Source organism: Seriola lalandi, unplaced genomic scaffold, assembly GCF_002814215.2.
Source record: "Seriola lalandi dorsalis isolate HSWRI2012SDOR001 ecotype SW California unplaced genomic scaffold, Sedor1 jcf7180002050282, whole genome shotgun sequence".
NCBI classification, from domain to species: domain Eukaryota; kingdom Metazoa; phylum Chordata; class Actinopteri; order Carangiformes; family Carangidae; genus Seriola; species Seriola lalandi.
Window position 1 is genome coordinate 1,571 of NW_019520835.1, and position 12,173 is coordinate 13,743.

The 12,173-nt window shown below is 41.0% G+C and overlaps 1 protein-coding gene across 1 annotated transcript in view; it reads left to right on the forward strand.

Annotated features, from left to right (window-relative positions):
- The window catches only part of LOC111649285 (uncharacterized), a gene marked incomplete at its 5' end in the record, with an annotated part of 13,272 nt that extends 1,502 nt beyond the window's left edge, over window positions 1-11,770 (forward strand). The window contains 9 exons of the mRNA XM_087171918.1: window positions 107-209; window positions 6,587-6,730; window positions 6,944-7,057; window positions 7,154-7,295; window positions 8,400-8,434; window positions 8,654-8,921; window positions 9,115-9,158; window positions 10,079-10,346; window positions 11,124-11,770. Coding sequence (XP_087028044.1) covers window positions 107-209; window positions 6,587-6,730; window positions 6,944-7,057; window positions 7,154-7,295; window positions 8,400-8,434; window positions 8,654-8,921; window positions 9,115-9,158; window positions 10,079-10,346; window positions 11,124-11,344 — 1,339 coding nt within the window. The remainder of the gene's footprint in view (window positions 1-106; window positions 210-6,586; window positions 6,731-6,943; window positions 7,058-7,153; window positions 7,296-8,399; window positions 8,435-8,653; window positions 8,922-9,114; window positions 9,159-10,078; window positions 10,347-11,123) is intronic.
- Between the last annotated feature and the right edge of the window lie 403 nt (window positions 11,771-12,173).

Below are 12,173 nucleotides of genomic sequence, written 5' to 3' on the forward strand. Positions count from 1 at the left end.
GTATACACTTTAAGTGGACATTAGGTGTGTGTGAGTGTGTGGATGCAGAGAGCAGAATTTGCACTTAAAAGCTCCTTTACACTTCTTTTGCCTGTTTTCCTTTCAGGTCCAAGAAGGGAACATGTTCAAACGAGCATCTCTGCAGAAGACAGCCTCCCAGCAGAAGACAGCCTCCCAACAGAGGACAGGCTGCTGCTGGTTCGGACAAAGTTTATTAATGGAGTGTCTGAAGCTGTTCTAAACCAGCTTCTGGATAAACTTCTTGAGCGCGGCGTTGTAAATGATGATGAAATGCAGTCAGCCAGAACAAAAATCAGAGCAGAAAAAGCACGAGATGTGATCGACACTGTGCGAAGAAAGGGAACTGAAGCCAGCTCAGTTCTGATTGCTGCTCTCTGTGAGGTGGATCCATGCCTTTCCAGAGTGCTCACATTGAGATGAAGCAAAAGCCAGAAACTGTGAAGTGATAGGAGGAATTTCTGTTTTACAGTCTCACATTACTTATTATAATCTTTAAATGACAAGATTTGTTGACAAAGTCTGTAAGTGTACTTTGATTCTTATAGTGATTCACTGAAGTTTGGGAAAAAAGGGCTTACACTGTGATCCAACAAAAATTGAAATCACTCCATATTTACTATTAAGTGCACTTTATTTATTGTCTACCTTTTTATGCATGTGGTTAAATGTGTGTGTATATATTTTCGTAAAAATTCCAGAATGTTAGTAAAAGCAGCATCCAACGTGTGCACTACTGAAGATGTGGTAAAGAAGTCTGGTCTTGGTCTCAGCCACATTAACTGAGTTTTACATTCATCTTATGTGATTAGGTTTACTATGTGCATCACCCCGATTAATTATCTTGATCTGGCATAATTAGGCGTGGTCTACATCAATTGGTTTACAAAAATAACACAGTGGTAAAGAAAACACAGCAGTAAAGAAAATTAAAATATCACTTACTGTTTGTAGATGTATTTGAAATAAATTATTGCACCAAAATAGATCCATGCTGATTAAACAGACAGACATATGAACGGCCATGTTGGATCGATGACAGATGAGAGATCGAGGAGAGAGGGCCAAGCAGGCAACCATACTGGATGGATGGACAGACAGGCACAGCGGCAAAGAAAATAAAAATATCACTTACTGTTTGTAGATGTACTTGAAATAATTGACTGCACCAAAATGGATCCATGCTGATTAGATAGATGGACAGACTGCCATGCTAGACGGACTGACAGCCATGCTGAACGAACGGTTAGCCACGTTTGACGGACAGATGGCTAGGCACAGCAAAGGTAACGCAGTAATAAAGAAAATAAAAGGCACGGTGGCTGAGACGAGGCAAATTAATGGCACAGTGGCCAAGCAAAAACAGCACAGCATTAAAGAAAATCAAAATAACACTTACTCTTTGTAGATCTCTTGTGTAGATCTGTTAGTAGAGTCTGAAAGAAAAAAACAACTTAGTCTGAGTCAAGCCTCAAGCCTCTGTTTCCAACTTGATGGGTCCTGTTTTGTGGCACTGCCACAATTTCCTGACCTTGAAATTAGCTGTGTGATATTTTTAAGTTCAGAGCAAACAGTGTGCAGGAGAGGAACAGAGGAACAGACTTCTCAAAACCACTTGAGTACATCAACCTTCCTATATTTATAAATTAATTAGTGATGCTAACACTGTCATCCACTCATACATATAATGAACACATAGTGTATAATGATAAATCTGCTGGCTCTGATTTTAGAAGTTCTGTGACAGAGTGGAGAGCCATTACACAATTGTCTGTTGTGTTCACCTTTATGAAAGGGATAATTCGGGTTATTTGACATGGGTTTGTATGAGGTAGTTATGCACAGTCAGTGTTACCTGCACTACATTCAGATCAGCACGTTGCCAGTTACAAGAGCCAATAAATAAATAACAGAAAGAATATTTATCACTGAACCAGACTGTGATTCACACTTTTAAAAATGTCCTGGTGAACACAAAGAAAATAAAACAAAATACCCATTGATATAACTCAGTTAATGGTCCCATTTCTCTAGAGCACTTCTTAGAGCTAATTTGAAAAACTCAAAATATTGTCTGTATTCACTGCTGTTGGACAGGCCAGAACGCTGTTAGCAGCCACTTGTTTTCAAGGTCCAAGGTGAGTGGTGTGATGGAGGAGCCCAAACCAAAGTTCTGTCCATGTGCGTGTGTCTAAAATCGGGTTCTCTGGCTCATGCAGTGGCAGGTCCAGAGCACCGCTACTACGACAGCTAGTGTTGTAACATCTAAAGCACAGAAATCCACAAACACTGATAAACGTCCAATATTTTAACTATAAATCACCAGTTATCTGAAAGCATCCATACTCACTCAAAAACAAAATGGCTCCTACACACACAGGCAGTCTCTTCTCCTCCAAATTAGCACGGGTGATGGCCGACTAGCATTAGCGGCGTTTAGTGAAGCTAACGGCCGAAAACAGCTCCAAAACACAACTCACTCTCTCGTTTTAACGTGGTTACAACCCGATATAAAACCCCCGATCGTGACTTGATAAACAGCAGTAATATAACAGTTTGTACTGAACTTAAAACCAGTTAAGCAGCTCCGTTTTCAGCCGTTTCTACCGTTGTCTGTCTTTCCCGCGGCCTTTTTTAGACCCGCCCCCTCCGAGAACCCGTTGGCTTACGATACTCATCTCTGATTGGCTAATAGCAAATTGACATCTGGGGAGCCAATAAACAAAAGGAGTAAGAAAAAAAAGACCTGAGAGATTAAAGGACTACTCAAAACATGGGACATTTCAGTTTCTCAAACTATACTGTACATTTCTCCATATGAATGTAAAAATTATTACGCACTGATCATTTCATTGAGAGAGATTCTATCCGTAAAGACACTACAACAACACCTGCACAGCTAGATCAATGAAAAGATGAAGTCCTCCACCACAGTTATTGCCTGACTCAACAAAGAAATCGATGTCTAATTTGAAAATAAGGAAACACTATTGAGCATCTTTGTAGAATGCTATGCATATGGAGATTTGTAGTTTTCTCTACCTAGGAACACCGTTGAGAGGGTCATTAGTTTTGAATACAGCTTATGTTATTCATATTTTTTCATGTTATTCATACAGCTTAGTGTTACAGGTACATGTAAACAGGGAGGGAACAGCAAAACATTAAACTGAACGTTTTCAGTCAGGCAGCAGTGTTACTACAGAATTATCGGGATCACTGTAAAACATTAACTTTACTTTATGTTATCTCTTTTGGATGATTTTCATACCTTAATTGAATTTAGCTGCATTTTGAAGTTGAATTACAACTGCAAAGAGAAATTATTTTTTATTGAAGTGAAGAGATCATTTTACATACAGCCTAAATGATGAGTTTCACATGTCAGGTTCACTGTAGATTGTTTATTTGATTAAAACTACAATGAGCAGGTGTTTCAAGAAATTAACATTTCAACATTTCTGGCAGAGGCCGTCAGCATCTTCCGTTAGGAAACCGTTGGAAATAAACCATCAGCCACTTTCCAATCTCGGTGTGTCATTCAAGGTTTGCCAGTCAGGGCTATATAATATCAATAATAATATTAGATTAACAATAGTAAATAGTATATGTAGTCCAGTCCAGTCCTTTTAAGATCATGACAAGTCACCTGGTCCAACATGGCGGCGACGTTGACGTACGCTCAGTAGCAAGGTATTTGAAAACAACCGGTTTGGGCAACAAAACTGCAGCCTGAGGATAAATCCCGGACTCAAAGCATGTAAACTGCACTAAAACCCCAAAGAAGAAGAACAAGTTCAGTTTATTGTTCGCTTCACGTGTGCACGCTCCCGCGAGGGGCGGGTAAAACTCGGCAAAGCTCTGCTGCCAACGAATCTGCGGAGCAGGAACCAGAGGGAAGTGTGGATCTAGACGTCGGAGAAGTGAAGATTTATCCGGTCGGAAGAAGCTGGTGAGTTGTTTCCACGTTACCTCCACCACGTGCCATGTTACAGATAGGGCTGGGGCGACGCGTCGACGTCATCGATTACGTCGACGCAAAAAATACGTCGACACAAAAACTGTGCGTCGTTTGAAAACAAACAATGGCGGCAGCAAGTAGCGGCGGTATCGATACCAGCGAGTCAGTTGACTCTGATCGATGTAGAACACGAACTCGTAGTTCAAAGGTATCGGACTATTGTTCTTGCGTGAAAAGGCAGTGTATGTTCCTGTGAATGAACAGCACTTTATATTTTGTTAGTTATAAAAGAAAACTGCTGCTGTTTATATTTTATTGATTTTATGATGATAACATTTTCTTGATACTTGCACAACAAGAACTTGTTTTATTTATTGAAAGTATTTTATTTCATTTTATTTTTTGTTAAACGCTACCTCTGACGTCAGATTGCACTATTGTTTTCATTACTTGAATTTAATTTAGAATTTGGTAATTTTTTGGTGAAATCAATAAAAATAGGTTGGAATGAAGAAATTTGTGTTTTTTCATTGAGATACATAAATTAGCATATGTAAATTGCTATATAAGTCAAATAATGGGAAAATAATCGATAATCCAATCGAATCCAATTGAAAAATGAATCGTTAGATTAATCGATGCATCGAAAAAATAATCGCTAGATTAATCGATTACAAAAATAATCGTTTTGCCAAGCCCTAGTTACCGAGACCGAGCTGTGAGCGCGCAGAGAGGCGGACAGACCGAAAACTTCACTCAGTCTCTGCAACTTTGTCCATGAACTCTACTGCATTGAGAAGAGTCACTCAGTGAGGGTTGTTGTACCTCACTGTTCTGCATTTAGTGAATACAGTTGGAAATTTGGTTAGATAAAAGTTTAATTCAGGGAAAGAGAAAATCCACCACACAGTTAAAAAGCTACAAATAGAGACTAGCAGGTGAACCTGAACACCTCAAGTTTCCCCTGATGTTTATGCTGTTTTTTACAACAGTTGTAAACACATTGTACACATTCTGTGCTTTAATGTGACGCTGTTCTCGCATCATTCAAGGCCTTATTTTTATTTGAAAGAAAATGTAAAACTTATTTCTGCTTTTTTTCAAGATACACACAACTGTCTGTGATGATAAGCATTTTTGGAAGTCTGAGTGGGGAAATGAGGTTTATTTCTCATATGCCTCACATTGTTCTGCTGCAGATTGTGCACTTACAATTATTTCACAGGGGGTATAAACCAGATATGGCTGCTATCTTGGTTTTGGAGGAGTAAATGTGTTTTATCAAAAATGTAATTCACAAGGAGGATTTGTGCCAAGTTTATCATTTGTATCCACAGCTGAAAGATTTCCCTGAAATATGCAGTTATCTGCTGCATTATAAATCCGCATTTCAGCAGATATGAACGAATTACCCAAAGTTCATGGCGTTGTGACGTTAAACACGGGTTTGCTATGGTTACCAGGGACGACCGGAAGCGTAAAAAAAAAACGGTAAAAAAAATAAACCCCGCCTTGAAACGGAAGAAAAGAATAGAAGAAGTACGGTTGGTTAACACGTGCGCTGTGTATGTTTACTCACATGTAAACTTCTTGTTTACATGTGGTAAAACGCACGTGGTACCAGAACTGTGCAGTTGTCTTTCTTATGACGACATGATCAATTCAAAATCTGCTTTTATCAGATCTTAAACATTATTGTTTTTTGTTCACAAACTGGGAGCGAAAGGAGGAAATAAAAAACGTAGAGACAAAAATCCCCGACCCACAATCCGTCAAGGTAACGTGATACATAAAGAGCTGTCACGCCCCTTTACCATAGTGAGCCCTTGCATCCTCTCGCGCTCAATTACTTGACAGGTGACGTCAACTCGGTTCAGAGGGGACGTTGGGGGCGGGTAAAACTCGGCAAAGCTCTGCTGCCAAAGAATCTGCGGAGCAGGAACAAGAGGGAAGTGTGGATCGAGACGTCGGAGAAGTGAAGATTTATCCGGTCGGAAGAAGCAGGTGAGTTGTTTCCACGTTACCTCCACCACGTGCCATGTTACCGAGACCGAGCTGTGAGCGCGCGGAGAGGCGGACAGACCGAAAACAGACGCAGGAAGTGCAGTGGAGACAGGCTGCTCAGAGATCCAGGAAAAGTGGGCGTTTGTTTATAACTGTGGCACAAGTCTACACACACACCTGCAGCTTTGCTCTGTCTTTGTAACTGTTGTGTGGATTTTAACAGTTTGTTAATTTATGTATTTGCGGTTTGTAAGGATTTCCAGCCACTCAGTTATATCATTAATACTGCTCATAAGCACAGAGTAAAGAAACTGCCAACAGTTGATCATTTTTAGTAAGATTTCGATGTGTTGTCTTTACACTTTGTGCTTTACCCAACATTTCCTTCATGTATTAGTGATGGAGAAACTTGGCAGCCAAAAGATTCATGACTCTGAGCCTTATTTCACAGTGTTTGCTTTAGTGACACACAGTGGTAGATATGAGGAGTGGACTAAGAGTCCTAGATATAGAATAAAATGATCACTACTATTGTAATGAGGCTGTTGACAGTAATACAGATGTTGAATGTGTTTGTGTTTTCACAGCCTTTGCCTTGAGTAGGGGATGGCGTTTTTATGGAGGTGGTTTAACAACTTGATGCAAGTTCGTGGCCAAGTTTTGTTGTTCCTCGAACCACCAACCCCAAAAACACAGAGGCAAAAACTGAGTGTGTTTCTCCTGCCAAAGAACGTCCCTCTGGAAGAGGTAAAGAATAATGAAATGTTACAGCTTCACTTTCAGTCCAAACTCATCAATATCTAGTTGATGGGATTTTTCTTTTTTATGACTCCGTGCCGGCGACAGCAGGAGTACATATGAAAGAGGAAATCTGCGATGACATAAAACTGGTCTGCTGATTCATTAGTCGAGCTCTCCTGGGGATGAACCCTCTAATTAAATGTTCTGATTGTTCTTAAGGTGAAGGCACAACAGGGAGATTCTGTGTACATAGAGACGTCTTCTGAATGCAGACTCATCAATCATCGAAGTTACAGTGTTCACTGTCCGGAGGCGTATAAAACTCTGCCTCATGTGAGTATTTGAAATGAATCATACTGGCACAAAAAACATGATTTAGTTTATTTTGGAAACTGTTGAGATACTGACACTGGTGTTACTGGTTCTCAGATAGCAGAGTGCAACTTGGATTATGGACCAAATTACCATCCAACTTTTGAGATCTTCCTGCCTACAAACATAGAAGAGGTGACGATAACGCTCCAAGACCCAGGAAAGGCAGATGTCTGGAAGCGTCGTGTTGAACTCACTGGTAAAGTCTTCATCCACCTGCAGCATGACTCCACCAGATAGTAGAATAGAAAAGAACAAAACAGAATAGAGTAATAGCTATTGGTTTGATTGATCCGTGGTGCATTTGTTCTTGTCCTGCCTTAGATCGTCTTCATTAGGGATGGGAATCGAGAACCAGTTGGCACAAACATTCACTTGCACTGGAGGATGATTAGGTTTTTGTGGTCAAACGTCAAGGTCACGAGGACCTCATAAAACACATTAGTCAAGACTTCACACAGCAATTATGACAAAATTTCACACTAATGGTTCATATTTTCTCTGACTCTGGATAAACAGGGATGTAACCTGGAACTAGTCTGAGTGGCGGAGGGATACGACCACGAGGAGGTGGTTCTATTTGGTATCGGAATCAAAAAATGAAAAACCAATCAAAATGGTCTGTTTCCGATTTTTGGCCATTTTATTTGTTGTTTTCATTTGTTGTTTTCATTTCTCGTTTGGTAAAAACAGAATGATGGACAGACAGGAAGAGGTGTACAAAAGTCAAAATAAAAGCCAAGAGGTCATAAAAGTTTAACTTTTAGCACAGAATCTACACCAGGGTAATGTTAGAAGACAGATGAATGAATGAATAAATTGGTTTAATTGGTTTTGAAACAAACAACATATTTACATTATTTTGTTTGTTTTTGAATTAGAAATGAATTAAGGATGATACCCAGACCGGTAAAGAAATCAACTAAGAATTTGACTAATGAGCAGAATCCATAATTGGTGTCGATAAAATCTTATCTATTCCCATCCCTAACAGTGCAGCGACTTACAGTTTGAATCTACAAACCAAACAGGTTAATGCAGGTATAAATGCAGCGGAACCTGTTTTGATTAACACATGAAGAGATCGGCCAGAGCACACCTGGAGGTGGTCAGGCTCACATTGACATCTCATCAATGACTGACTGACTTACCTCAGTACAAACTTGAGTCATTTATCTATGAGTATCTTTCACCCCACTTTATACTTCAATACATTTCAGCTCAAGCTCTACATTTATTTGATATCTGTTATTAGTTAAATGTGTACATGGTTATTGAACACAACTACTTGTTCATCTTTCAGGTCCTGGTCCAGCAGGGATTCCCAAACGGATTCAGGTATGGACTCCCAGTGTCCCAGCTTTGTGTGTGGTCCTGCCAACACTATGTCTACTGAATCCTAAAAATATCACAACACCAGCTCAGAGTTGATAATAAGTGTAAAACTACTGTGTAATACTCAGCAGTAGAGACAGCAGCAGACAGGCAGAGCAGAGACAACACCACCGCTGGTTTCTAACTGTCCTTCACACTGACCAGATTCTCTGATTTCACCAGGACACCAAGATGAAGAAGAAAGTCCTCATCAACATCCTGGACGATCTGAGAGAAGACGAGTTCAAGCGCTTCAAGTGGTTCCTGGAGAAAGAATCGTTGCTCCGTTTCAGAGGGAGAGAGCTGGAAGCAGAGAGGGTGGAAACCGTAGAACTGATGGTGGAGAAATATGAAATTACTGAAGCTGTGAAGATGATGGAGACCGTTTTAGAAAAAATGTCCAAGTATGACCTGATGAAGAAATTACTAACCATCAGCTCAGGAACAGAAGGTCAGTCATAGGAAATACATTTAAATCACATCATCTCAGTTAGTTTGTTTCAGTCTGTCCTGCATCCCCAAAAACACCAATAAATCAACAGATTAATTGATAATGAAAATAATGTTTGTGTAATAATGTAATGTCTATGAGCTCAGTTTGAAGTGTCAGCTTGTCATTGATTACAACTACTTTTCTTGTTCAGGTCCTGGTGCATCAAAGACTCCTGTATCGTCTCCTCCTGCCAAGGTGTGGACTCCCTGTAAAATCTGTCCACACTTAGAACACGTGAGACAGTGTAGTAACTTAGATTGAGCCTAAAGTACCTAAATACATCCATGTTATTTCTGATATCACTTTAAAATATTCTGAAAAAGACGCTTTGATCTGTTGTGTTTACGCCTCGTGGTTTACCCAACATTTATTCATTTATCAGTGATGGAGAAACTTGGCAGCCGAAAGAGTCATGACTCTGAGGCTCAGTTAACGCAGTGTTGACTACAGTGACACACAGTGGTAGAAATAATGAAGTGCAGCCAAAATACAAACCACCATGTGCTGCTGCCTTAGTGCAAATGTTCCTGACATGTTGCAGCACTTTGTGCTTCAGCTGAATCCACTGAGGACTCTCACATCCTTTTAGTTTGTCATAAACTGTAGTTCTCATTAGTGACGCACAACATTTTGTCTGTTTCAGTCGGGGTGTTGCTCCTGTGTAGGAGGGTGGGGTGGGCCTTTTACATGTCTGTGCCCAGGGGCCCGTTGTCTGATAATCCGCTGATGGCTGTAGGAGTTTTGGGGTTAAGGTGTGAAAGCTAAATGGAGCCTGCGGTGAGAGCGTTTTGGAGGCTGCTGTTTCAGAATCAACTTTTATTCTCTAGGAATTCTCCTTAGAAACATGTCAGTTTAAACCTCTGCGTCTCCATGACAGTGGAGCAAACTCCATCAGCTGACCCTGTGATGTGATAGAAAGCTCCGGAACAGCTACTGAATAGACTTGCGGTGAGACGTGTTTACTGAAGAACCTCCTGGGTTTCTCTGACACCAGAACAACTGGGGCCAAACCAGTAAGATCCAGTAGAGACAGCAGCAGACAGGCAGAGCAGAGACATCACCACCACTGGTTTCTAACTGTCCTTCACACTGACCAGATTCTCTGATTTCACCAGGACACCAAGATGAAGAAGAAAGTCCTCATCAACATCCTGGACGATCTGAGAGAAGACGAGTTCAAGCGCTTCAAGTGGTTCCTGGAGAAAGACTCGTTGCTCCGTTTCAGAGGGAGAGAGCTGGAGGCAGAGAGGGTGGAAACCGTAGATCTGATGGTGGAGAAATATGGAATTACTGAAGCTGTGAAGATGATGGAGACCGTTTTAGAAAAAATGTCCAAGTATGACCTGATGAAGAAATTACTAACCATCAGCTCAGGAACAGAAGGTCAGTACAGGTACTTTTCTTGTTCAGGTTCCGGTCCAGCAGGGACTCTGCTCTATATAAACTTACAGACCAGCCCTGAAGTGCGTTTATTTGTTCTGGAAAGCATCTTCCGTTTTAGTTTAGCTGGGTTGGTGAGCTGGTTTTTGTGCAGTTGGGGGATGTTGGACTCAGGGTGAGCAGGATTGGTGGGAAAGTTTGAGGACACGTGGTGGACAGGTGGAGAATGGCAGTTCTGGAAAGTGTCTCAGAAATACATGGTCCTGGGGGAAGTGATTGGTGTCCAGAGACGAGGACAGGGGCAGACTGAACAAAGGAAGAGGCTGTCGCCATGACGACGTGAACATGAGGTCAAACCTAACTATTCCTGAAGATCGTGGTCAGTGAACAATGAGCTGGTCGTAACAGCGATCTGCAGTCTGTCCCTCGTCACCTGCTTCTTGACTCCAGGTCTCAGCTTCACTCTGTAGAATCGTTAAGTTTCTCCCTCTCTGCACAGTCTCTTCTTTATCCTTGAATCTGTTGCTTTTTGAACAACGACCTGTGTGTTAGAGGGAGTGCATGTGTTGTTTTCAGAGAGAACAGATTTTAAGACAAAGAATTGCTGCAGGTCCAATAGGAAACCAGGAGCGTCTGAGAGGAAAGTGATGGCAGGAGGTTTTGAGCTGCTGCTGTTGGAATCACATTCTCTGACTTCATGTGTGACTCAGATCTGATGAAGAGAGCAACAGTAAAAGACTGAACTCTTGTCGTCTGCTGTGTGTCCTCTCCTCCCATCAGGTGAGTCTGATGTCAAACCGGACCCAAACACAGCAGAGACAAAGATGGACGTGTCTGAGGATGTCAAAAAGCTGACGAAGGTGAGAGAACAACCACATTTCCTGATTTCAGGGCTCAACACACAGCAGGCGATGGAAAACAAATATTCAAAGAAGTCAACAAATATGTCCTGTAGCTGGGAGAAAGAGAAACGGATAAAAACTAAAACATCCACTGTGTAGATTGTTTTGACGATTAAAGAGGATAATTTTATTTAATCGTAGAATCTGGACAGATACCTGTCACCTGTCACTCTGATCAGTCACCTGAACAACCATTGATCTGGCTTTCAGAGGATCAGGTGGATTTCTGGCAGGTCAGATATTGTCGTCTTGTGTCAGCACTTTGAGCTTTTCTAAAGTCTAAAGTCTCAAATGACATATATGTCTATCACATACACATATGTATGTTTATGTATCTATGCTTGATATATATCCATCTCACAGCCTGTCGGTATGTGTTGATATTATAAACATTAGGGTCCAAGAGAGGGGAAGAGACATGTTTAAAACTAATGAGAAGTTAATAAGACAGATTTTTTTTTATATGTACATGTATGTTTTAATAAACTCGTTAACTTGGCAGGATGTGTCGCGAGCTGAACGGGACTGTGTGTTGCAGCCATTCAGCGACCAGGGCGCTGCGCACTGATGTACATGATTAAACTTTGCATGTTTAATTATAATGGCACTAAACGAGCTGTGTGTTGAAACCTAGCCCATCACATCTTTCAGAGGTTTTTAGTTGAACTCAGTTATGTGACTGTTGAGACGCTGGAATTCAAGTTTGACTCTTATGTCATAGTCCTCAGTCGTTTTTCTCCACAGACGCAGAATCTGCTGCTTCAAACTCCCCCTGATGTCATCTGTAAATAAAGACAATGACACCTTATACCTGTGTGACACCATCAGTCCTCTCAGACTTGACTTCCTGTCTGATGTGCTTCAGCTCAGTCTGGACTGGGGGAGAACATTCGTTTGCTTCACTGAACACAAGCTGATTATTTCTAAT